Here is a 27,779-nt window from a genome sequence, read left to right on the forward strand (position 1 = left end):
TTCCACCAATAGGGGATGGTAATACACTGCCCACTTATCCAAGTTAAGTTTATATTCTTTTCTTCCACCTAGCCCTATACAAAGATGATACAACAATACTCACAGGCAAACATTCTTCTACTATAAAAAATGAGTAGTAGCCTACAGTAGAAGAATAAGTCTAGTCTTCTTAGTCTGTCTCCGCATGACTGTATTATACCGTACAGCCTAATGGTGCCCAAGGTGGTTACACAAGAAGGCGCAGCACAATGAATTGGATACTGGATCAAACAGTTTGACTTTTTTGTCTGTCTACTTTTGATAGACTGACCAACCAAATTTCATGCTCCTCAGGAAAAATCACTAAACGGGCAAAATTTCATGTGACAGTCTCAGGCCAATTTGTGGGGCAATTTAAGAAAATCGAAAATCATTAGGAGTGTATCGGGCCCAAATTTGGATGCAATTGCACCAATTTTGAGTAATAATTTTTCTTTGAAGAACCCCTGCAAATGGCCAAAATGACTCATTCAATGGCTTTGATATCATGGCGGCAACAATCCTTCATGCACTGACTGATGTCGGCCTCTTGCATTAAGGCAGCAGCGCTGTAAGAGACGCAAAAGGACATGTCGCTGTCCTCAGACAGCAGAGCGAACATAGATGGATGACGCTGCAGCCATTTTAATAATGGGTCTGGATATATAGGAGGACTGCTGTAAGTGATTAGAGAACATCTCCTGTCAGGCCACATTGAGGATTCGTGTATTTTTAGAACATGTTTCCGCCAAGCGATCCACTTCTGTTCATCTCAACACACTTGGTAAGTGTGGGGAACTGAAGAATTGCCAGATTAGGAGGTATTAAAGAGCTGTAACTACCTAGTTACATGACCATACCTTACTCTGTTGCCTTGCCTTACCTTACTGACCCTAACCCCCCCCTAGCTGACTTACTCTATATATCCTACCTTGCCTTATCAAGCCTACCCTTTCAATTCAAAAATTAAAAATAGATGCACTGCATACAGTAAAGTATTATTATTATGATGGGCAGCCCCACCGGTGGCGCAGCTGTATAGCATTGGCCTCAGAGTTCTGAGGACCGAGGTTCAAATCCCGGTCCCACCTGTGCGGCATTTGCATGTTCTCCCTATGCCTGCGTGGGTTTTGTCCTGGCACTTTGGTTTCCTCCTACATCCCAAAAACATGCATTCATTGACCCGAAATTGCTCCTCGGTGTGATTTTGAGTGCGACTGTTGCCTGTCTCCACGTTCCCTGCGATTGGTTGGCAACCAGTTCAGGGTGTACCCTCCCTCCTGTCCAAAGACAGCTGTGATTGGCTCCAGCACTCCTGCAACCCTAGTGAGAATACGTTCATCAAAAAATGGACGGATGTATTATTGTGATGATTATAGCCTAGACCTAATTAAAAAACACACTTTACCATCTCCAAGAAATTAGAATATTACATAAGAGACTGAAAAAGTGGAATTGGCCTTCTGGAAAATAATTTAAAAGTTGAATCAATCTGTATTGCATATACAGTAGTTTCAGTCTTGAATGCAGTGCTAAAATAACTAACTTTTTCTTTAACAGGCTGCTCTCTCTTCCGATTATTACTTGTATTAATGCCATCTATTTTATCTCGTTATCAATATAAAGGGCACCAGTCCACAACCTCACACTCAAAACTCCACTCTGGACAACACTAAAGAGCTGTCAGAGGACGCCAGAAACAAAATTGCAGACCTGCACCAGGCTGGGAAGACTTAATCTACAATAGGTTAGCAGTTTTGTGTGAAGAAATCAACTGTGGGAGCAATTTTAGAAAATGGAAGCCATAAAAGACCACATAATCTCCCTCAATCTGGGCCTCCATGCAAGGTCTCACCCCGCGGGGTCAAAATGATCACAAGAACGGTGAGCAAAAATCCCAGAACCACATCATCCAGGCAACAGAGGAGTGGCTTTGTAAGAAGCATTTCACGGTCCTGGAGTGGCCAAGCCAGTCTCCAGATTTTAGTCCCACAGAAGATCTTTGGAGGGAGTTGTAAATCTGTGTTCCCAGCAACAACCCCAAGACATCACTGCGCTAGAGGAGATCTGCATTGAGGAATGGGCCAAAATACCAGCAGCAGTATGTGCAAAACTTGTGAAGACTTATAGAAAACGTTTGACCTCTGTCATTGCCAGCAAAGGGTTTGTAACAAAGTATTGAAATTGACTTTGCTGAGAAATTCTTTAAAAATCTGATTTTTTTTTTTTTTTTTTTTCCATTTTGTCTTAAGGGTGAGGTTTACCGCCGATGAAAATTGCAGGTGCCTCTCATCTTTTTAAGTGGAAGAACTTGCACAATTGGTGGTGGACTAAATCATTTTTTTGCCCCACTGTATGTTCCCAGCAGCACGATGGTTAGTTAGAGCAGTTATGAGAACCAAGGTTCAAATCCCGGCCCCGCCAGTGGGGAGTTTGCATTTCTTCCTGTGCCATTATGGGTTTTCTCCGGGTACTCCGGTCTCCTCCCACATCCCAAAAACAAAGTCAAAGTAACAACAATAATTAATAAGGGATGTTTGAAAAAAAACTGACAAAAATGTAATCTTATGAAGTTCCTTTGTTATAATTTGTCATGTACATCAGTTTGCAGCACAATGTCCAGGAATCCATGTTATTTTTGTTTTCCTGCCGTCCACAAAAACGGAATGCACTGATGCTTTGTCCTCCTCACTGTCCCGAGCAATGCATCGCGGCAGGAACTACACGAGTCATTCATGTACCCCACAGCTTGTCGCAAGAGGTGTCGAGGTATTCTTATAATACAATTTACGGTAACTACTAGAAGATAGTTTCGTTTGTTAACAGAAAATCACACACTCCTCTTATTCATTAGGAATTAAAAATCATTCCATCATAGGCAACCAGTCATATTTCCTATAACGAGCCAGACGTCTTCGTCAAAGGACAGCCAGGTCTCCCCACCCCCAACAATAACAAAAAACTGTCAAGCAGCTATGAAGTGAGCTACAAAGCAGAATGGTGCTCCACTTAAAAGACTCAAAATGGTGGCAGCGTGGACAGATGGAGTCGACTCATTACCGCTGAGAAGACTTAAACTCCAAAATTAGAATGAGAGCGGCGGCATGTCTTTAAGTGTGTGTATCATGTGTGTGTTTGTGAGATGTAGAGAGTGACATGCAGAACTGTAGCGGTTGATTAGTTTCCTGCTCACTTATTAGCATTCAGATTAGCTGCATTCAAGAACATCTGCGAGCATCTCACTCTCTCCGTCTGTCTCTCGCACTCACTCGTTTGCTCTCCAGCCCTTGCCTCTTTTTGTCAATCATCCGCCTCCTCCTTTGTCTTCACCTCTCTGGCCAACGTCTTCATATGCTTCATTTTGCTTCAATTTGTGTTTCTCACTCAGAGTTGCCATTCTGTCTTAGCATGTTTGAATGAAGCCTTCAGTGTACATATCCACGGGAGGATTTGAATCTGGGGCTGAGCTTGGTGACAGACTGCTGATACAATAATGATACAGTACATCAAAAAACACCATTTGCAAGGAGTTGTCATTCCCATTGTGCTCTTCCTTTTACCCAGCCTGACAGACTTTCAGATCGTTTTTTTCCCATAGAAAATAATTGAAGTCGTCCAATTCCAGACTCTATTACAGTAGTATTCAAAATACTGTTACAAATGTATAAACGACTGGTAATATTCAAAACAAAACACAAATATGCTCCATGATGAGACAAACGCTTATAGGCTACACAAAACTGATTTAGTCTATACTTATGACTAAAGTAGACCTTAGCACACAAAAACATAACCTAACTTCTTTTCAACTGTACAAAAGAACTTAGCTGTATTAGAATACACTGAAGCGGACTGCACTGTTTTGTGTGTGGGCATGTGTGAATTATATAAATGCTTGCTCACCATTATTGGCACCCCTTCATTTTTTGCATAACAGCTAAAGTATTTTCAGAAATAAAAATAGTGATTGGCATGTACGGATCCGCACCTGTACATCGGGGTTCACCCCAGTGGATGAGATGGTGGCCTCCTTCGGGTGAGGGGACTGGGATTAACTTGTTTGTGCCAATGCACCAAATATAAGTTCAGAGTACCCACCCGTTTTGGAGTTCTTATGGTGCTGGAGAGCACTCCCACTGGGGACTCAATTGTTTCTGGTGGAGGACTTCAATGCTCATGTGGGCAATGACAGTGAGACCGGAAGGGCATGAGTGGACCCCCCTTCCCAAATCAGAACCCGAGTGCTGTCCTGTTATTGGGCTTCTGTGCTCTCCACAACGAATACCATGTTCAAGCATAAGGGCGTCCATACGTGGACATGGCACCAGGACAACCTCGGTTGTATTTTGATGATCGACTTTGCATTGAACTTACGGCTGCATATCTTGGACACTCGGGTGAAGAGGAGCAGAGCTTTCCACAAATCACCAGCTCGTAGTAACGTGGCTCCAATGGCTTTCCATGAGGAAGCAATCAGAGGCGGGCTGTCCAATCTCTGGGGTTGAGGTAAAAAAAACAAAAGTTCAAAAGCTTCTCGGTGAGGAAGCCTCAGGGGTGGATGACGATGACACTGAAGTTCACACAATGCAATTTCGGGTTCAAACAACCTACCATGCATGTTTTGAGGATCTGGGAGCGAAACGGAGTTCATGGCGAAAACCCATTAAGGTACATGGAGAACGTTCAAACTCCACATAGATTTGAAACCCGGTCCTCCGAAATGTGAGAAAGATGTGCTCACCAGTTGTCCACCGTTCTGCTAAAAATAAATGCACGAAAAGAAAGAGGATTACCATCCATCAACATATCTTCCTCATCTTATCTTAAAATCGAGTTTTTTAAACCGCCATCTTATGTGAACAGTTAATGTGCACAGTTAATAACCATATTGCCTGGCTAACTAATAATAACTAATAACCTTCCAATACTGAATATTTACCCACAAATGCAGGAGTAACACAGGTAATATAACAATGCTCATTTGCATATATTCTTCTGAATCTGTGAAAAATTAGTTTATTTAAATTAGAATGTGACTTTCTTCTCTTTTAAGCCTTTCGTGTGCAAGTAGCTCCATGCATTAACTTTGAATTTTAGGGCTGGGATGGGTAACTTACACATCTGTGAAGGCACCATTAACGCTTAAAGGTACATAGAGTTTTTGGAGGAACATATGATGCCATCCAAGCAATGTCTTTTTCATGGATGGCCCTACTTATTTCAGCAAGGCAATGCCAAATCACATTCTGCACGTTACAACAGTGTGGCTTCGTAGTAAAACAGTGCGGGTAGTAGACTGGTCTGCCTGCAGTACAGACCTCTCTCCCAATGAAAATGTGTGCCACATTATGAAGTATACAATGTGAAGACTTTTGAATAGCTGAAGGTGTACATCAAGCAAGAATGGCTTGAGTGTACAACAAAGCTTCAACAATTAATGTCCTCAGTTCCTAAACATTTATTGAATGTTTAAAAAAAAAAGTGATATAACACAGTGGGAAACATAACCCTGTCCCAGCTTTTTGAACATTTAATATCTTGTCTTTGGAGTGGAATCAATTATAGTTGGAACATGATTTGCAAATCATTTGATTTGTTTTTATTTATATTTAACATAACATCTCATCTTCATTGGAATTGGGTTTGTACAACATAATAAATAATGGCTTCTAGAATGTGTATCAGGTCTGTCTATTTAACAGGCGCAGATTTTTGAGTTTTTGAGTACATTGAGACGAGATCGTCTTTATTTCAGTATTAATACTTTTTGAAAAATTTTTGTTTGGTGTAATGCTGTGAAAGTTTTCAAATGTAAAGTGGGCGATGGGTTAGTATAAATTGAACTAGACAATTTTAGCCTATGTGAGATTAAACGGGTACATAATTGACGAGAATAGATTAGACTCCTAAACCCGACTGGAGTTTGACTATACAGTATCGGACTGTAGTAGACTATTCTATGGTATACTAAGCTAAACCAGTTCATAGGGTGGACTACATCAGCATAAACTGTCATCCCTGAATAGAGCTCTGCTTCTACATTATTATGCCTGTGCTTGTGTGTGCGTGCGTGTTTGTCCATGCGTGTTAGCCTGCATGCTCGTAGCCACTAGCGCTGACACAGCATGTCATGGCCCTCTGTCAAAGTCTGCTTCTGCGTGTGTGCGTGTGTGTGGTGTGTGTGTGTGTGTGCGTGTGCGCGCGCGCGTGTGTGTGTGTGTGTGGGTGTGTGGGTGTGGGTGGCCGTGTGTTTTGGGGGTGGGGGGTGATGTCATATGACCTGACAGTGCAGCGCAGGTGAGGTCCAAGTAGATGAAAGCCAACCATAGTGAGGTTAAAAAAGACACGCACAGATACTGCACATTTTAGTTGGCACACTTTGACCAAGAGCTAATTTTAGTATGAGCTATAAGCACACAAGAAAACAGGAGCCCTTTGGAACACTCTTGCCAACCAAAACAGCAGCACCTTGCAATGTACGTATACAGTGTCTCAGGTGAATTACATGGCCGCTTTTAATTATTTAAGATTATTGATACTAAAAAGAATTGGTTGTGTGCGGCGCGTTGGAAGTGGATAGAGCAGGTGGGAAGAATAGCCACAATAAAAAAAAAGAAAATTTTACTTCAAATAAAGTATTTATTCTCAGTCATTCCATTTATGACCAGATTTAAATTGTTTCAAGCATTCTACTCTGTTTAAATCAATTTTCATTCAGGAAATTGAAAAAATGGAACTTCCAAAAGTAAACAGCAGAGAGGCCTAAATGCTCCCAACTTTAAATACTATTATATAGGTAACCAATTACAATACCTCATCAAGTTGTTCTCACACATTGAGGAACATCATCCTTGGCTAAAATTAGAACAAAGAACCCAATAATCGCATCCACCTGAACTGGTTGGTGGCAAAGTTTAGAAGCTACAGGTTCTCAAATAGTTCCCAGTATGCTCTCCCAATCTGTCATTATCCAGATTTCAAAATCAATAATATACCGTTTCATTTTAGCACATGTGAACAACTACTATTTAACTATTTATTTAATGTTTTAGGACATGTGATGAACTGTTCCAAGAATATCAAATAACAGGCAGAAACTTTCTTCAATACAATAAATTAAAAGTAGCAATATAAAAAGAATACCAACACTCCAGCACACCCTGGAACTGCCAGAGTTTGTCAAGTAAATAGTGAAGCTTCTTCCACAAAGTAAAAGAAATCTCTCAAAGGTTTATAAATTAATTTCATGCATTAAATCAATGGACTTACCAATAACAAAATGGGAAGAAGACTTTTCCATGTCCGCTGACCATAGCTATTGGATAGAGACATGAAACAATATGTTTCACATAAAAATTAAAAAAAAACACAAATATACAGATTATACCAGGGGTCACAGACCTTTTTGAGGCTGAGGGCTACTTCATGAGCAGCGATCATATAAAGGGCTACATGACCAGTTTGGTGCAAACTTCCAAAATAAAACTCCTTATACTTTACAAATATATAAATATATCCACCCGTTTTCTGACCCACTTCTCCTCACGAGGGTCGAGGGAGGGCTGAACCCAATCCCAGCTGTCATCGGGTAGGAGGCAGGGTACACCCTGAACTGACTACCAGCCAATCGCAGGGCACATAGAGAATGACAACAGTGACAATTACAATCACACCTAGGGGCAATTTAGAGTGTACAATTATTGTTACATGTTTTTGGGATGGGGGAGGAAACCGGAGTGCCCGGAGAACTCACATAGGCACGGGGAGAACACGCAGACTCCACACAGGTGGGCCACGATTGGAACTCTGGTCCTTAGAAATTTGAAACGCTCTACAGCTGCTCCACCGTGCCGCCAAATACTTTGTATTATACAATTTATTAATTAATTATACAAATGATGCAATTTGACCCCTGGTTTATCCCATATAAAAATGCTCCCTAGAGCACACTTTACTCAGGGTAAATGGGGCTTCTGTTCCTTGCACATTAGAATTAATCAGTGATGAAAGCTCTCCAGATTTTCCCGGAATTCCGGATTTTTAAATTTTCATGAAAATTCCTCTGGAAAATTTTGGAAAAATTGCCTAAAATTAAGTAGCAATGTTGTGGCACCTACACTAGTAAGAGTAACGCCCCTCCCCTCACATTCTCTCAAGACGTCGCTTATTTTGTGTGGTCTTGACATTAATTTACGTGTTTATTTCATAAACGTTGTTAACTAAACGAGCTTGCTCCAAAGCAACCGGTTTCCACCCGGAAACGGGAAATGCAAGTTAACCGTCCTGAGCATGTACGGAAGCACATGTTCTGAACTGCTTCACATAATACGAGCGCATTTACGTCAAAAATCATTAATATTATGAGCCATGTCAAAGGAAACTCAGTTACACCAGGGGTGCTCATTGCGTTGATTGCGAGGCGGTGTGACGGCGTAAAAAAAAAAAAAAAAACAACATTACACGATTATCCACCTCGTCGCTTGATTCAGGTGTGGCCAATACGTTGAGCCCATGCACATAAAGGCGCGTTCCAGCAAGCCTGCCTCGTATTTACGGCAGTCGCAGCAATGGCTCCCCCTCCCCACAACAATACGTCACGTTTGCCCACAGGAATGTTTGTTCCAATGTATCGCTACCTTGTTGCCACGTACGCCGATTATGTTGAACTAAACTTTCAGCATCTTCAAAACATTGCGAGTATAGACTGTTCGTGTTTATTCCTTGACAGGCCAGTGCATGTATTTTATTTTTACTTTACAGTTATGGTATATTAATCCAGTAAGTTATTTTAAGGCCATCCCTAATCACAATCAAATCAAAACACTAAGTCAAATGTGAGTGACGGTGTGTGTGTGTGGTGTGTGTTTGTGTGTGTGTGTGTGTGTACATATATATATATATATACACATATATATATATATATATCAAAATATTAAAGGCGAATCATTATACTATTAGTATTACTAGATCTATGTCTAAGATAGTGAGCAATCTGGTCGAGTGTATCAGAACAACGCGACGTAACAAGTTTGAGAATTAAGAGTTAATAGTAATTACTACAGATCAAGTTCTTTGACATGTTTTGCTGTACGGTGTAGAAATTCTAGGATATATTTTCGTGTATATTCTATATCTATACTATAATATGTATAATGTGGGGAAAAATGACAATTTTAGATGTATTTTTACTTAATAGTTCAATTAATTCATTTGTCTTGAGATAAGATGGCATATTTTAAGCATATTTTAATGAGAAATGTGATTTTGTGCTATCCAGTAATATGGGCATGGGGGGGGGGGGGGGGGGGCAAAAAAAATCTGGCTTGGCCTTTGGGGAACTTCTGCCCAAATTTTTTTGGGGGTCAGGACTTAGAAATTTTACTTTCAATTTTTGTCTTAATTTTGGTCACAGATATCACTAGAATGCACCACAGCCATCCATTTTTTCAAAAATTTCAAGGGGGGGCATGCCCCTGGACCCCCCCTAGTACTCACATTTCTATTTTCAGGAATTTTCACAAAAGTCTAATTTCATCTCTAATTAATACTCTTGAAACTGTACAGTCACCAATCCAAACGGTCCTGTTGAATCCCACCTTAGTGCTCATAGCACTCCCTCTCTCCTGCCAGTCGAGTTGCGCTGCACAAGCAAAATGCGAATGCGTTTGATCACAAGAGACGGCAACGAGGTTCTTGGAGCTAGTACCCGTTGAGTTATTTCCAAGAGCACTCACTTGTTACGTGTCAGCTTTGGACTGAAGCGTGTACAAAAAAAGCAGGCCCGCAGAAGAAAAGGAGTAGCAGCACTCGTACTGAGATCCCTCACTGTTCTGTGCACAGTGTCAGTCTTGCCTGCACACTGAAGACTTTCTCTTGAATCTTTTTCTTGACTTGGGTCTCATCAAAGTTTTGATCGTGGCTTCTCAAAGTCAATTTCTTGGTTTCAACTCCTGCAAATTTTTGTCTAGACTTGGTCTCCACTCAGAGCCTTGGTTTTGAAATAATGTTAAATCTTCAAAAAGGTCTCGCCACTCCTCTAAGTCTTGGTCTTGATTTGGTGTTGATTCTTTAAAGTCTTAACGTTGACATGGACTCAACTTCCTAAAGACATGGTCTTCTTAAAAGAAGAAGACGGGGGACTCATTTTGACCTTCTTGATGGTCATGCCCCCATACAGTATAAAACTCAACTTCATGCACATGCCTGCTGCAGCCATAGCATGCACACCAACTTATATTTATATGAATAAACACCTGATGAAATTATACATGCAGCATTTTTCAAGGATGTGTTATTTTGATGTATCTAATGCAACACATGTAGACAGCAAATCCGTAAAGTCTATTGGATGTAAATCAGATTTAATCTAGATTAAAACTTTGATCAGTCAAAACCAATTTAAGGGTTTAAACAATCAAGACCAAGATCTATAAAAGTTCAGAGGAAGTCTTGTAGGAGTTCCTTTCTCCTCCCCCCCAGCGGCCTGATCCACCTCCGCGTCGCGTGAAACGGCAGCTAACTGCGGCGACCGGCGACATGATGCGGCTCTTTTATTACGTTCTGAGAGGATTACGTCGTTGGACGCCGACGTTGTTTTTTATTCATCCTGCTGGTAACGAACAGGTAAACGGGCACTACCGATATAAAGCGGATCTTTTGTTACATTCTGAGAGGATTACGTCGTCAGACACGACGGAGCTTTTTTTTTTATATAGTATATATTATACTGCTTTCAGAGAAGTTGTTTGAGTTTGGTGACTATACATCTAGTTAGCCAGTTAGCTCATGTTACACGCTACTAAACTGTCTTTGTACTTCTATTTTATTGTTTTGTATTGTATTGTGTGTGTGACTGAACTGTTTTAAACGCAATGCTTCCTTACGTGCTTTGTTATATGTTTCCAGTTTGACCAAGGGGATTTATTCTAAATTCATAACATAACATATGCTATCAACTCTGAGACAAATTAGTCCCCCCCCCAACTATTATTATTTTTAATAGCTTTATACACACCTACCTGTCATTTTAGAACCCACAAAGGTCTCGTCCTTTGCACCTGTGCAATCCAATTTTCACGATGAACCTGGTCTTTTGGAAAAGTGTGAAAATCCAGCAATACGATGAGCCGGCATTTTGACTGACATGATGAAAAAAACGAGCAATTTTTCGTCAGTACAATAGCTAAACCCAATTTAAGCACTCAACCCCGCTACTGCAAAAAAATCGTCACTTCCTGGTTCTTCTCCAACACAAATTCCTCGAGAGGATTTTCATGGCGGGAGATGCAAAAATCCATATACAACGTGTGGTGAAAAAACGGATGGGTCCATTCCGGCTGCCTTTTTTTTTTTTTTTTTTTTAACTAAAAACATGCTAAAAATCATGCTTGACGTGTCGGTAGACTTTTAAAGAGAGTGCTAATGAATTACTCACCCTGGTTTTATATGAATACATTGAGACTATTTACAACTCAACTCTCCAGGGTAGGACTTTGATCAAAGGAAATGTTGAGTACAAAAAACACTTTAAGCCAGAGAGTTAATGTAAGTGGACAAAAAAGAAGTAAAGAGCATCATGGATCGAGATTGGACTACTATCAAAGCATTCAGCAGTTGTTGTTTTTTTTTATCTTTAAAGAGATCAAAGCCCAGTGTGGCACAGTCGAGGAGCTGCCGAAATTAACAAAATGGACAAAATGACATGACATTATAGTTGTCTGTCCAGTTTATGCCAGACAAAGAAAGGATCTTCACTGTTATTTCACACAGCCACCTATCGTGAAACCAGAAGTATTTACAGCACTTCACTTTTACTACATTTTTTGTTTCATCCTATTTTTTAAAAATATATATATTACATTTTAAACACCACATCCAATCATGACATAATTTGGAAAGGCACACACCTCTTAATATAATGTCCAAACACAGGCTAAGCATGAATTTTTTTAATAGATTTGCAAGCATTGTCAAAAACAATTTTGTTTTCATTATGGGTTGTTGCATATAGAAATGTAAAGGGGAAAAAAATGTAATGAAGTCAAGAAGCCGCTTGCCACTGAAATAAAGGCATCCTCATGGAGGAGTTCTTCCTTCATGCATATTAGTGAATATCTTTAAATGCTGGAAAAGTTGCCAAAATGTTGGGGCTGAAGAAGCTGCTGCACTAATGCAAGCTATCATCCTTGATGTATGACGCACATTGTAACTGTTCCCTGCATGCAAGAATAAATCTTAACAAATGGACAGATAAATACGAAGTCACACAGTTTGTCATTTTAGCTACATGGAACCTCGGTCTATGACTGAGATTCCCTTCCTAGAGTAGTGATTTAACTCGAGTTTCGAACCATTAAAGGCGGAATTTACATCAAAATACTTTGGATCGCAAACAAATACATTGAAATAAACGAGATGATATACTTAGCATTACTGCTGAGAGGTGGATGGAGAAGAAGGGGAGACTGCGCTTAGCTATTGCGAAGGAACCTGCTCCTCAATCCTCTCCATCTCGACAAGTATCAAAGACCCTTGTTTTCTGAACATTATATCCGACTGAGGAACAGAACCCCTGCTAAAACACAGGCTTTGTCTTTAATAATTGTCACCATGGTCGACCGACTGAAGCCTTGGTGGTGTTGGTGTCTCTCCTTTCTCCTATCTTTTTAAGATCTTGAGCTTCGTTACCATGGTAATGGATTTTCTTCTGGCTGCAGAAGCATTGCTAAAAGACACCGCTTTCTCCTTTGGGGCGATAAAGTCTAAAAAGGAGGGAAAAAAATGCAAAGATACTCCCAGTGCACAAAAACAGAGAGGCATTAACCAGATAAAATGGCGGACAGGGATGGGCGTTGTAAAGTCGAAACGTTTTAGGTCGAGATAGTCTTAACCCGAGGACTCCCTGTATTTGAATTTTGAATCACAATGGGCAGGTTCTTCCCATTTCAGAATAAAAATTGTCTGCTACAGTCATGTACATCATCGTTTGTGAACCAGAAAGTAGCCAGTACGAGGCTCGACTACTACACCACCCCCCAGCTGTGTGGTACTGTCTATATTGGTGTTTGATTAATCCGATCCAGTAGACCTCCTCTCAACAGGAGTGCCTTTTCCAGAACTGATTAATTGAGAGTGGCGCTTCATTTAGCTCGACTGCGGCGTGCCAATTGTGGCGACCTTATTATTAGCATACTAATAAAGTCACCTCGCCTCTAATGAGTGATTAGCAATCCATCTGATCTTTTGACACACACATACTGTGTACTGTAATTTAATTCTTTCATTTGTGCATGTTTGTCACCCTTCGTTTGTCATCTTCACATCCAGCCATTGCACAAATATACAGTCTGTTACATGTTGTAGCTGATGGAGAATATGTTCCTTTAATTTTTTTTGTGTGTGTTTATGTGCTATCTTTCTTCTGCAGTACTCAGTGGCCTCTGCTCCAACGCCTGTCCCGGAAACATTAAGGTAACATAGCATGATCGCATCCTTGTTGGGCCCAAATGAGAATTTTAGTGTTGCCAGGTAAAAAGTTTTCATAAGTCACATTTTGCAAAAACAGGGTTTTGTGAAAATGAAACCAAGATCATTTTAAGACTTGCAACCAAAGGGGTGGCCAAACATATATATCCAGTAACTCAAAATTGTGGGAAATGAAATATTTTAGATAGAGGAAATAAAAATAAATAACTGAGGTAGTAGTTGCACAAGTGTGCACACCCTCCTATAACCAGGGATTTAGTGTGTTCAGAATTAGCTCATTACATTCAAACACTTGTTAAATGGCAGCACATATCTGCAACTAGTGTTGAATTTCCAAAATAAAATGTTTCTGTGGATAGCATGACATATGCCTAATGTCACAGCCTGTGACTCACATGTATCAAATTCAAGGCCTGGGGGTGGGATGTGGCCCACCACATCATTTTATGTGGCCCACGAAAACAAATCATGAAATCACTTCATGTTTCTTCAAGCTCAACAATTTGGTAATTCCTTTAACTTTTAACATTGACAGATTCTGACCATTTTTGTTGAAAAACCACTTTAAATAAATTGAACAATACTTGAACAATTGTTTTCCTTGACTTAGTGTTTTAAAATTGATATCCATATTTTTTGTTTGTGTACTATATATGATGAGGCAATTGTGCTCTAAATGATTCCAGTCACAATGTTCCTTAAAACCCAAGAGTCTAAGGGAAAACTAACTACTGTGTGGCCCAAGGCAAAAATGAGTATGACAACCCTGCCTTAGGTGTGAAACTATGTATACTTTTCTACACTTGCTGTACAAAGAAGGTCATTATATCAAATGACTGTCTTAGAATTAGTCATTTATTTTGTGATCAAATTGTTGGATGATAGTGTACTTTTATTATAAAATATAAATGATTTTCCATTTACAATTTATAGTCATAATTTAACTTTAATAAATTGCTATATATATTTATAAAAAGTAGCTGCATTTATTTGTAGTTTAAACGTTTGTTCTGTCATATATTATGTATAAATTTGCTGTGGTAATGTCTGCTAAGTAAGCATACGCAAAATCGTGCTGCGGTTGGATATTTAGGTCACAATATGATCAACATGATAATAAAATTGCATTTCAGTGTCTTTTTGCATGAGAAGCATTTCTGCAAGTGGCCTCAGGTGATTGTGGTGCACACATGCATCTTTATTATCATCCAGAGAAACAGGCACACGCACATGTGCGCGCACACACACACACACGCATGCATGTACACAAGCATAGAAATAGCCTGGTGTATCCTCATTGTGTCCAAACTTTAAATTGATTGCTTTTCTGTTTGTTTGTAAAGACTGTCTTTTGTCTTTAGTGTGCAGTCATTGTTATATCTGATATTTAACATGTTGTGGCTTGACTTATGAGTTTAATTCACTCCTTGACCAAGTTCATAACGTAAATGTCTTGTAAATATATATTGTATTGGCAAACGTGTTCACTCACCTGCCTTGATTCACATATGTCACCCCATTCTTAATCCATAGGATTCAATCTGACCTCTGTCCAACATTTCCAGTTCGCCTGCTGCTACTTGGCCTTTTGGCTATCGAGGCGCACGAGCTCCTACCAGTTTTAGCTGTACTTTCTCCCACTCCGCCACTGTGCCACATTTGCCTTCTCTAGCAATGGCAACTTTTCAGCTTCCTCTTACCCGTGGTGCTCATTGGAGAGCTAAGATAAACGCAATCCTCCTTCAGTCATGACCTCTTTTTTATTTTTGTTTTGTTTTTTTAACAAACTTCATGGAGAGCTCAGTGAGGCTCCAATGCGTTTATGCACAAAAACGATGCACAGTATGTCAAAATGGCAGCGCCTGTGGGGAGCATTGCAGCACTTGTCAGAATGAAGTAAGATGTATTTCATTCTTTGACTCTTTTTGATTCAAATGTGAAAATTCTGGTTTAGGATTTGTTTTTACATTGGCATTAGCGATTCAATCCACTACTAGTACATAAAGAAAACATTGTTTTAGTATTCATGCAATTCACTTGTTAAATACAGTTGTCATCATTTTTTTACGTTTTTTTAGTCCATATCCACAATTAAGTTATTAGAAATATTTTTTTTATTACAAACTTCAATAGAAAATGAACATTTAGGTTAACATGCACTTAAGCTTCACAGTGTTTGTACACAACTGTCATGTTTTGTACTTTTGTACTCCATCATTTACGACTTTTACAGTGTTTATAGACAACTATCAAGTTGTTTACATTTGTACTCATATGCACAAATAAGTAATGTGTATTCTTTTATTTTCAAATCTTTTATCTTAAAAAAAACTATTTTTAAATGGCATAAAAAATACTTCGAAATTTGCTCTAAATTATTTTTCTTTCTACTTGTTACTGAGTAATTGGAGGATTGAAATCAATATCAAATCAAATCAAATTGCAGCCGAAAGAATTGAAGTAAAATTTAATCATGAGGTTCCTAACAACGCCCATATATATATATATATATATATATATATATATATCGTATCGCTTTTTTTTTTCCTGTGCAGAAAGAATTTCTTAGCTTTTCCCGCTAGCTGCCAGCTTGCTTCCTCTTGGCAAATACGTCGGTACTTCTAGCATTTGTTTTGCTTTCCCTGTCACTCAACTTGTCAAAGCACCAGGAAGGTCGCCGGTGGCTGTTTGTGCTCCCCGACGCTGCCATCTATCACCTCCTCTCGTCTTTTTTTCTTTTCCTCTTAGTCACACCTCCTCATCTTCTTATTCTTCTTGTTTGTAGCTTTTCGACAACATTTTGATACGTAATCATGCAACAAAACTCCTCTCTTCTGATATTTGTGGGTTTTTTTTCTTTTCCTTGCAGCCATTTGGTGTTAACCAGCCGGGCCCATATGTAATGTACACCACGGTGGACTCCAACGGCTACCTGAAGAACGCCTCAGGTCAGTATCTTACATCCAGATTCAGGTGGGAAGAAACTTCCTGATGATAATGCAAATGAGAGGATATAAACTCTAAACCTAACCTGTAGCACATTTGATTGGGAAAGGAAATTAACGTAGAGCTGTGAAGTACTTGAATCACCCCTAATACAAATACTTGTACTGAATTTAGAATCACAGGTTGTTTCCATGGCCCCACATATTGCTCCCCAAATTCCTCTTGCTGAGTAATGTAGTGCTCTCATAAACTACGGCCTCAAATATTCTTATTGTAACAGTTAATTGACTGGAGTCAATGAACTCACTGTAACTTTTTTTAACTCGGATGATTTAGTTCACTAACTCGAGCAGTATCTCAATAGAAACACTGAGGACTCAGCTGATTCATTTCATTCATTCCACAGACTGTAGTTAGTAGACTCAATGAAAACCACAGATTCTGATTCAGTTCTCTGATACAGGTTTGCAGACTCAACAGAAACAGTGGATTTAAATATTCATTACTATCAGTTCAGTGACTAAAGTTAGAGGACTCACCATTGACTCAGTTGATACAGCTGTATGGGTTAATAAACTAACTGGAGTTACTGGTGTAACTGGAAATGCTTGATTCAGATGGTTTGGTTGTACTTTTTGACTGACCTTAGTTAGCATACTCACCAGAAGAACTGCAGACTCAGGCAATCTTGAATGTATTGGTACACTGACTCTGTTGACGGACCAGAGTTAGTGGACTCCCCACTGAGTCATTTGATTGTATTGTCTCAGTACCAGTTACCTGATTCACCAGAAACACCCCACACTTAGACAATTTGGTTTAATCACTTCACTTAGTGGCCTAAGCAGACTCACCAGAAACACTGCACACTCTCATTATTTTGTTTTAACTCTGTACTTACTCGACATGGCAAACTCCCCGAAGACACACTGGACTCCGATGGTTTGGTCGTACCACTCTAATGACTTGACACCAGAAACAATACAGACACAAATTGACAACTTGAATTGGTTTATTCACTTGGATTAGTTGACTCACCGTTGACTAGGGGTATTTGGTTGTTTGAGATAATTTACTCACGTTAGAAAACTCACTGCAAACACCACATACTGGAATGAATCATTTTATTGAGTTGGCAGATCCCCCAAAACCTAATAGACTGAGTTAATTCTGATTTATCGACTCAATTACTGTAATTAAAGGACTTAAAGTCTTGATTTTCTACTGTATTTGTAAGTGGCTTCAGAGGACAGTTTTTACTGACAAGTGGGATGCGCTTTTTTTCCAGCCATGCTCTCCACTGCAGTTTGTCAAGTGCTTAAAGAGGGGGAAAAAGAAACATTAGCCATCTCTTATCTCCATTAGACTTCACTTCCATTAGTCACATAAGGATTCTGGATGTAGCTTTGCTGTAACAAAATGCTTTCTTATTTCATGCTGTGTTGTGTTAGAAACTTGTGGAACCCTCTCTGAAGTCTCTTAAGCTTCTTTTTTTTCCTGATCCTCAAAGTTATCTTTCTGAGACAGCACCTTCTCGTTACATCAGTAGGAAGACAGCATGCAAGAGGATGGCCGATTTCTCCGCCTTGCAATGATTTTTCCCTTTATGTTCGCACCGGGGCCTACTTCCATGCACAATATTGGCGTTCATTTTTTTTAAACCATGATGTAACCTATGCAGTGACCTGCTGGATACAAGAAGCCACGTTTTAAAAAAAAAAATGTTGCTCCTCTTGTTGTGGTTATTCTTTTTGGACATACAAATGGTTATGTTTCAGCTTTTATGAAAGAGTTTCTGTGGAACTGTGCCTTTAACGCTGCTGCCTGCAATGTCATTAGCTGTATCGTCGTTATTGCCACTGGTGTTATTTGTAGTTGTACCATTAACAGTACTATGAACCCTGGATGAGGGACCAAGACCTGCTGCAACTAGAAAGAAATGCACAAATAGTAGACGAGTTGTATGCATTCATCCTTGTCCGTCCCCCACAATGCCTTTTGCTTGTTACTTACCCTTCTCTTCGCTTTGTTGCTTAACACAAAAGGCAAATGAATATCCATCCATTTTCTTCACCGCTTACCCTCATGAGGGTCACGGGGAGTGCTGGAGCCTATCCCAGCTGTCAACAGCCAGGAGGTGGGGTACACCCTGAACTGGTTGCCAGCCAATCATAGGGCACATTGAGACAAACAGCCACACTCACAATCACACCCAGGGGCAATTTAGAGTGTCCAATTAATGTTGCATGTTTTTGGAATGTGGGAGGAAACCAGAGTGCCCAGAGGAAATCCACGCAGGGACGGGGAGAACATGCAAACTCCAACCAGGCGGGTCCGAGATTGAACTTCAGAAGTGCGACAACCCACCGTGCCGCCGCAAATGAATATGATTTTTTTAATTATTCTTTAAATTGTGTACATTTTGAATGCTTATTTTTGGTGGGAGCAGGGGGTTGGGTTGCTTGGAACGAATGATGCTATTTCCATGTAAAGTGCGTTTCTACTTGAGAAAAATTCAAGTAACGAAATGACTTCCGGAACGGATTAATTTTGTCAGTAGAGGTATCAGTGTTCAGATTTAGAGACCTGATAAAGCCTATAACTGAATACATTTGAAATAGGAAGGAAATCAGCACCACGTTCAAAGGACTGTGTGGAGGAAGAGATTGTGCCTTAGTATTCAATATTCCTTATTCAAATCCACTAATGCAGTGGGTTTTATACATAGTCTCCCATTAGAGAGGACCCATTGCAGTTCCAGTCTTTTCTTGCTTTTAGTTACTTAGAGTCGTGATGGTTGTACCTTGAACATCAGAGTACCCATAGGATTCCTTGAATGAGCTGGAGAGAGTTATGGACCAGTGAAGAGATGATATGGGACAACTAGGTTTCTGCTGACTTGGGTAGGTGCTTCAACCCCTTGTAGGTCTGATGGGTCAACTGGCGACCTGGTGCCCTGAAAGACCGCAGTACAAACAAACCCAGAGACTCATCGGTTGGTCTGGTCTGCTTGGCTCAATCAACCCACTCCCAGCTTCATTGGCTTCCCCACTGCTGGAGTGGTCACTTATCGCTGACGAAGTGTTGGCAGGACAGTGGACGGTGGCGCTGACCAGATCATGTGTCAGGACCTAATGCAATTAAAACTCTTACCATGCAAAGCTAAAGCTGCATATCAACACCCAGAATAGCAGTCAGCTTGTCTGGGCCACTTCCAGAGAGTCCTCAGGAAAAACAACCTGGACACAAGAAAGCGTCTAGCCTTCTACCGCGCATCCATTGAAAGACTTCTGACATACTGTCTCTCCACCTGGTACGGGAGCTGCACTGAGGCAGATTGAGCAAGGCTTCAGAGGACATTTAAAACAGCACAGAAGATAGTTGGCTGCTCTCTCCCCTGTGTGGCAGACATTTACTGTGCTCGGTACCTCAGCAGAGCTCAGAACGTTATTCAGGACACTACACATCCCGGTTATCAGGTGTTTGAGCTCCTGCTATCGGGAAGGCAGTACAGATGCACAAAAGCAAGGACCAACAGACTGAGGATCAGTTTTTTTTCTGAGGGCCATCACCACCCTGAACTCTAATCTTTCCTCTAGCCACACTATTAATGCATAGGCACAGTGATTTCAACATCTTGAGCAATACTTTATATGCATTCCATTTTGCACGTGTATTTTTATTTTTATTCTTATTTTTATTTATATTTACTTTGCTTTTTATGTATGCACTGTTACAGGAGAAGCTCACCAATTCCATTGTACATTGTCATTTCGTGCAATGACAATAAAGCATCACTAATTGTTAGGGAGTGTGTCTGGTTGCTTGCTCGGTTAGAAATGGCGTGTATATAGTTGTATTTAGACCACAAACCTCTTCTATGGCAATATAGGCTAAATGCATAACCTTTTTGATATAATGCAACTATTAAGACAACAATCTTATCTCTGTGTATCACATCTCTCAAGCAGAACAGCAAACTATTTAGCATCAGAGCATTTTGGATGATAGCTGCCTGGCTAGTTGTAATTCAACCTCATCTATTTTTCCAGTGTGTTTCCACTCGGTGCACACGGCGGAGGAGAAGCTGAGTAGCCCAAGGCCTCCCCACCAATATTCCCCTGACTCCTCATTTAATCGCAGCAAAATGCTGCTAGGAACCTGCTGCTTCTGATTGTGTGTGTGTGCGCATTCAGGCGTACGTGTGTGTGTGTGTGGTGTGTGTGTGTGGTGTGTGTGTGTGTGTGTGTGTGTGTGTGTGTATATATGTATATATATGTATATGTATATATATGTATGTATATATATATATGTATATATATATGTATATATATGTATATATATATATATATATATGTATATATATATATATATATATATGTATATATATATATGTATGTGTATATATATGGGGAAAGCATTATACCAAGTTTGTTATAAATGTTAATTTCAAATTCTGGTTCAGGTTTTTGCAAGAGCCATGGAAGTTAATGCCAGTAATCGGCGGTGGGCCAGATTTGGCCTCAGGGCTTTGAGTTTAACACCTGTTGTCTAATTTATTTATTTTCATTGAGTCCCACCCCTACTATTTTCATCCGACCACTAGTGATTGCCACTACGCTGACCGTAACGGACATGTGGAAACGCCAGACAGAAATAGCTACAGTTCTAGAACTAGAAGTCGACTGATCAACACAATTTCCTATTCCTATTTTTATCTCTTTTGTGTTGACTTACTGCAACTTATTTTCCTTTATGTGTGTTTCACAATTCTTGAGACTTGTTGGGCTGATCTGGGATCTTGGGTATTTAATGTTATCCTGTATTAATGTGTGTTGGTCTAAGAATTCTCCAATTGTTCTCAATTCAGGACGCTGTGAATCCTTGGATTATAAAGGCTTGAATATAAACACTGAAGGGTAAAAACCTTTCTAAGAGATCTATTGTTGACTATCAGTCGTGTGCTGGCTGGAACTCCCTGCCAAGACTTCGCTGACTTGGCTTTGGGATGTATCACACACCCACATGCACACACATTTTTTATGCCAGCATCCAGCATCCTCATGTTGTGAGATGGCTTTCCCGCAGCCATGGCCACATTTCCTGTCATCTTTTAGCCAATACGCATACACAAAATCAGACTCTAAAGCCAGCCTCCAGCCTTGCTTGATCAACATACAGATACACACACCATTCACAAGGCCAAGCAAAATGAAGCAGCATTAAAAAAAATAGATATGTAAATAGAACCCATACAGATAGCGTAGGACACTTTCGGGGCAAATATATGTACAATTTTGCTTTTATACTCCACAACAATGGTTTTGTAAGAAGCGTTATGTCATCAAATGTCACCGCCCTGCTCTGCCCACACTGAACACGAAAACCTCTCATGATAGATTTGCCCTAATTTCATCTAGCTAAGTGAAATTTGCTTTTGAAAACTCTGAATTATTTGTAATTCAACATCACCTGTTGTCTTTTATACATATATAAACAAAAAATAACTTCATTTGTTTAATCAGGTAAGGCAACTGAGTACAATTTCTCATTTAGCCAGTAATTTATTTAATTTAGGGTTCAGACTACTGCCTAAAGACACTTAAGACAGCGGACATCCAGAGCCAAGGTTCGACCCACCGACTCTTTAGTCAGTGGACTTTTTGCTCTACCAACTAAGCCGCAGTCTGTGGGACATGTTTGTCTTTGAAAGCCCTGGAAATCAAGCCCAAATGGCAGTTTCAAACTAGAATGGCGGTCTTCACGTCTTTTTAACCATGGGTTCTTGAGACTTTTAGTAGTTTCCTGAAAAACATTCCTACCAGACTCCAAACTCGAGATTTTAGAGCTCTGTTTTCTGATGCGTCATCAAATTTTGCCAGCATGCTTCATCCACATAGAACGATCGGAAATTTAAAAATGTGATATTTAGTGTTAGCCATCTATCTAGTTTACAAAATTCATACTTGGCAGCAATCAAGCAAAATCTCAAGGATTAGCTCCTCGTTGAAGGACACCTGGAAATCAAGGACAAATGGCTGCTTCTAAACAAAATGCCAGACTTTTTGTGTCTTGTCAGTACGAGTTCTTGAAACTTATTTCACCATGATAGCCATCCCTTCTCAGTTTCATGTGGCTAGATTACCATCTCATAATGGGTGGATTTTTCTAACTGAAATAATTGTCATTTAATCTTTTATAGCAAGTCATCAAAGTGGAAAAAGTACAAATGTCCCTATTGTGGGACTCATAAAATGTCAATCAGAAATTGGGGACCATGCCCACATGAAATGACGAAAGCTTAAATTTTTTTCACAATAAAGCCTCACGTTTATATGTGGTAGCAATTCAGTCAAAATATCAATTACAAGTTGGCTTACAAAGGAGTCCTAGAAATGAGTAAAAGCAACTTATGAATGCCAGTTACAAACCGAAATGGCAGAGTTAAACTATTTTTGTTGCATGGAATATTGAGACTTTTGTAGGTCTACTTGTGGTGGACCTGTTCATTTGGTTAAGTGTAAGTTGGGGGGAGTGGGAGGGGCTAATTTTATTGGAGTTTCATCTTTTATGCCAAGTCATGAACCTTCATCATCCTCCATCGCGAAATGTTTGAAATCAATTTTTTTTGCAATTTAGCACTGACCTAGCATTGTCTAGTGAACATGGTTAAAACCTAGTAGAAATTAAAAGAGATCTGTAGGACCAATTTGTCTTTGAAGACACCCTTGGAAATGGCCAAAAACTCAAATCAAAATTGTAGCAACCAAGTCCTGCTTGTGGGAGTAGCAGCCTTATTTAATGGTTTTACCCTGAGAGCGCTCATGTTTGTTTCTGCGTTTTTTGACCTGAGCCTCCAGAGGTTCCTCGGACCGGAAGGAAGCAGCCAATGTCGAAGCTTAAGCAAGGCGGAGCTTTGCAATGCGTAGTCCATTTGCATTAGTTCTGATCACTGGCTGCCTCCAGGCTCCCTCCCTCCCTCGCTCTCTCTCTCTCTCTCTCTCTCTCTCTCTCCTCTCTCTCTCTCTCTCTCTCTCTCTCGTTTACTCTCCTCCCATTTTTGTTTACCACGTAGAGGTTGATTTATGTCAGCTGCACTTGGAAGAGTTGGGCAGCGTGGGCGAGACACAGCAGCTGACGGGGTGATGCGCGGGGTAGAAGGTGCAGGGTAGGGAGGATGTGAAACAAGGACCATAGAGCTAGTAGAGTTAGATTGGACACTGCTCATAAAAGATTATTTGCATTGGATGTTTAATTTGATGTAATTAGCCATTGAGGTCGTAAGGTTTAAGAGACCATAACAAGGCCGTTAAAATTCTCCATCCGTCTTATAATATTGCAGGAGACATGCATTAGACATTTCCTGGTCACAGCATCGGTGCATCCAGTTTGACCAAATATAAGAATTGCACCAAATGATTCTGCTTTTACAATGGTAGAAATGTTTTGGGTTTTTTTTTTTTTTTTTTTTTTTTTTTTTTTCAAAATAATTTTACTTAATTTTCTCTCTTATTCCGTCATTTTGTCTTCTTCCTGCAGCCGGTCAGTTGAGCCAGTCAGCGCACTTCTCCCTGCAGCTGCCCTACATTGTGCTGGGCTTAGGACGTAGCGCCAATTTCCTGGACCACTTGGTGGTCGGCATCCCACGGCGGCCCGGAGAAGCGGTGAGTGGAATTTTGCAGGCCACAGTCGCTCACCACTGTGATAGTGTGGGGCGTGTAAAAAAAAAAAAAAAAAAGGAAAAAAAAACGTCTGGCGGTAACCCTGAAACAAGCTGCAATCATTGTAACATTCACTTTGAAAACAATTAGGGTTCAGATCTCAAATTAGGGTTTCAGCTCAAGGTTATATTTATTGTTTCAAACATACAAAGTTCAAGTTGAAAGATTTTGTTCTCCTCTTAATTCTCCCCCTGCCTACACATTCGGTGGCGTCCCTATGGAGCCTCAAGAAGTCCACTCGCCTTTATTAAGCCAACACTTAAACAAAGCAGCTCGTCTCTCAGCCATCTGCAAGTATAATGAACTCATGACGAGAAAGAGGAGGAAGCGCAAAGCTGACCCATGGTCATGTTGTGTTGATGAAGACTTTATTAATGCCTCAGTTATTTACAGAAAATACAGGAGGCGACAGCGTTGTGGTTTAAAATGATCCTTGTCCCACATTTTGATGAAGACAGCCATTAGTCTCTTTTCAGGTTGAAGTAGCAAAGAGTGGAGGAAATAATCTTGAGGTTGCTGTTACTTATTGTGGAAGATGGCCAATAATGAACTCGTGAACCCAGTTGTAGTTTGGTGGAAAGTGGTCAAATCCATTGAATTGAAACCAAAAACTGCCTTTGAATCCCTAATTTTAATCCTTAACCCTCTTTTTAATCCAAATTGATTCCCTAACCCTGACTTGAAACATTAACACTTATTTGAAACAAACTTGAAACTAGGAATGCACCGATAACACTTTGTTTCGACAGATTATCAGTCTTGAAATTTGGATGAAAATTTATTTTAATAAAATATTGTTCAAAACCAAGTTTTTTAACGTGGCATAAGTTTCACTCAAATATAAGACTTCATATACTGTATTTTCCCAACTACAGAGCTCATTGGGTAAAAAGGCATATTCGTATCTTGTCAAATTCAATATTCACACAGAAACAGTGACTCCAATGGCAGTAAGACAGCTCAAACAGAAAAGTCATTGTTTTTATTCGTCCTCCTCCGTTCACTGAAAGCCCGAAAGTCGCCATCTTCATTATTGGAGTTGAAGAGCCTCAGCACATCACCATCACACATCATTTCAGTCTCTCTGTCGCTCTCCACCTCATTTTCATTTCGAGAGACAGTTACCGCTGAGCTTGCGCTGTTGTCCTCACGTAGCAGTCCAACCTTTTGAAATCCGTTGGTGATGGTGGATTCTTTCACACTGCTCCACGCTTTTAATATCCACTAGCAGACCGCAGAAAAGAGTGACCTTCACATATGGCCAGTTTTTGGTAAAGATTTTAAATTAATTAAATATATAGTTGTATATAGAGATATATATTGCTTTCATGCGTGTCGTGCTGCGTTCTGCTTCGAGTCCACCAAAAACTAGCACGGTCTTTTTTGACACACTCGAGGCAGCTTCATCTTCTTCTTCACACACTGGAGACATTTGCACATGCCCACAGCCGAGGAACTATTATAAGGAACGGTCATGTTTTTAGCATTACATTCAAACATGTTTTAGTTGTACGTTTAAACTGATAGCTGCTTGCAAGGGGGAGGGAGGGGGGGGGCAATATTTTAGCCGCATCGTTACATAGGCTTCAGGGTTTCGGGGTCCGGAAAATATGGTACACGCGGATCAATCCTATTCCACTTGCCTAGGTGGTAATATGTGCTGCTTCTGTTGTGTGCGCCTTGGCCTTCAAGGGGGACAGTGTGCTCCACGCATACAGATATCACAGATTTGATGAAAGGGCACAAAGACGAAGGTTGCACAAAGCTGCAGTAATATAGCTCTTTTTTGCAGTGCTGTAGAAGGGTTATAAGGCTGTGGGTTTTGTTCTATCATCTTTCTGCATTGTGTATGAATATCGCTCGAGTTATACTGGACTATCAATGCCATTCATTAGCCCATCTATCGCAAGCTAGTGGACCTTTTCTATGCTAACCCTGACTTGAAACGTAAACCCAACTGTGAAACCTTACCTTGAAACCTAAATTCCTGTCTAAAATTCTAACTCTGACTTTAAACCCTTACATGAAACCTTAACCCTGAAACTGTTCCGTGAAAACCTAATTTGAAGGACTAACCTTGTATTGAAACCTTTACCGTTGGTTGAAACCCCGTTTTGAAACCTCATCTCTGGTTTGAAGCCCCAATCCTCATTTTAATCCATTTGAAACCCAACCCGAAACCCTTGCCCTAAATTGAAATTCCAATCTATGTTTGAAATTGTAATGTGAAAACTAACCATTCATTAAAATACTATCATTGGGTTAAAACCTCAATTTTTGCTAGAATTCCTGCAGACATTTTGGACCTATCATGTGGCATGAGTCCTTCAGACATTTTTGTACTTTTTTGTTATGGTTGATATGTCCACCTAATATTTATATCAGTCGGTTAAAATCCAGCTCCAGGCATTTTTTTGTTCAACTTTCAAGGGAGGGCTACTGAGTTGGTTATCCAATAAAGTGAAGTGGATGTGTCAATGCTGAATGATGCACCTGTTATGATGCACTGTGGGGATGCGTGCATGCGGATCTGCTTGTGTGTATCTGTTCTTAATGTCAGCTGTTTTAACGGAATGTTTTTGCCCCGAGGCGGGAAAGTGACATTAAATACATGGGAGAGAATTGCAAGCGGTGTTGAACAATTAGCTGCAGGCGTTATTTGTATTTATTTTTTAGATTCTTAAATGCTGACCCACTCAAAACTTTTAACTCACAGTCAAGTCTGGAAAAGACTTGAATTAATGTTACACACAACATTTTAACTTTGCTAACCTGAACTAGATTGCGAGTTCATGATCAGTCGCAATCATTGATACCGTGCCGCTATTTTCCAGTGGTATTTTTATATGGCATTAATATCAATATCCTCACAATATTTTCCAGTGGCATTACAATACAGTCCGTTAAATGATACAGCACAATATTTTCTGTCTTCCCCCAGCAGGAGTTCAGGAAGCAGGAATGGACGGCCATCATCCCCAACTCTCAGCTCATTGTCATCCCCTACCCACACAATCAGCCCAGCAGGTATACACACACACTCCCCCGGCATGGGATGCTCAGGGTCGTTGTTCCCATGGATACTGTCGGTACCGCCGCTTAGCAACAACACACTTAAGTTAGCAGCGCAGCTTTCCTGGTGTTGTGTAAACACTTAGATGCACAATGCTCACCAGGACAAACACAGCATGTGATCACATGATGTGTGCGTGTGTGTGTAGTATCCCAATTGTTGGTACATATGGCAGTAGATAAGCGCACACATAGATGCCGTGAGCTGTATTTCTTAATGATCTTCCAGCACCAGATGGTTTCTTAAGATCACAATATTTTCTGACGCTATTGAGAATATTGCTGTTGTGTGTAATGAACAATATCATCTTGATCTTTTCCAACATTGAGTTATATTGATTCAGTTGACCTTTTGCATTTCCACTGTACAGGGCCGTATGCATTTTTTTACTCTTTGTTATATTGCAGCCATTTGATGAAGTCATTTAAGTTCCTTCTTTCCTAATTAATGTATCCACAGCACCCCACATTGACAGAGAAAAATAATGGTTGAAATTTCTGCAGATTTTTGAAAAAATGAAAACTCAAATATCATAT

At 40.1% G+C, this 27,779-nt stretch overlaps 1 protein-coding gene across 2 annotated transcripts in view; it reads left to right on the forward strand.

Moving 5' to 3' along the window:
* Window positions 1–27,779, forward strand: part of itfg1 (integrin alpha FG-GAP repeat containing 1) — a 172,149-nt gene that overhangs the window by 134,705 nt on the left and 9,665 nt on the right. Inside the window, exons 13-16 of one of the 2 annotated variants that reach the window (XM_061814835.1) lie at window positions 13,445–13,488; window positions 16,373–16,451; window positions 23,989–24,113; window positions 27,112–27,197. In XM_061814835.1, the coding sequence (XP_061670819.1) occupies window positions 13,445–13,488; window positions 16,373–16,451; window positions 23,989–24,113; window positions 27,112–27,197 (334 nt within the window). The remainder of the gene's footprint in view (window positions 1–13,444; window positions 13,489–16,372; window positions 16,452–23,988; window positions 24,114–27,111; window positions 27,198–27,779) is intronic. The other variant, XM_061814836.1, reaches the window with a different exon arrangement.

The sequence above is a fragment of the Syngnathoides biaculeatus genome, chromosome 3 (genome assembly GCF_019802595.1).
Source record: "Syngnathoides biaculeatus isolate LvHL_M chromosome 3, ASM1980259v1, whole genome shotgun sequence".
In the NCBI taxonomy this organism is placed as follows: domain Eukaryota; kingdom Metazoa; phylum Chordata; class Actinopteri; order Syngnathiformes; family Syngnathidae; genus Syngnathoides; species Syngnathoides biaculeatus.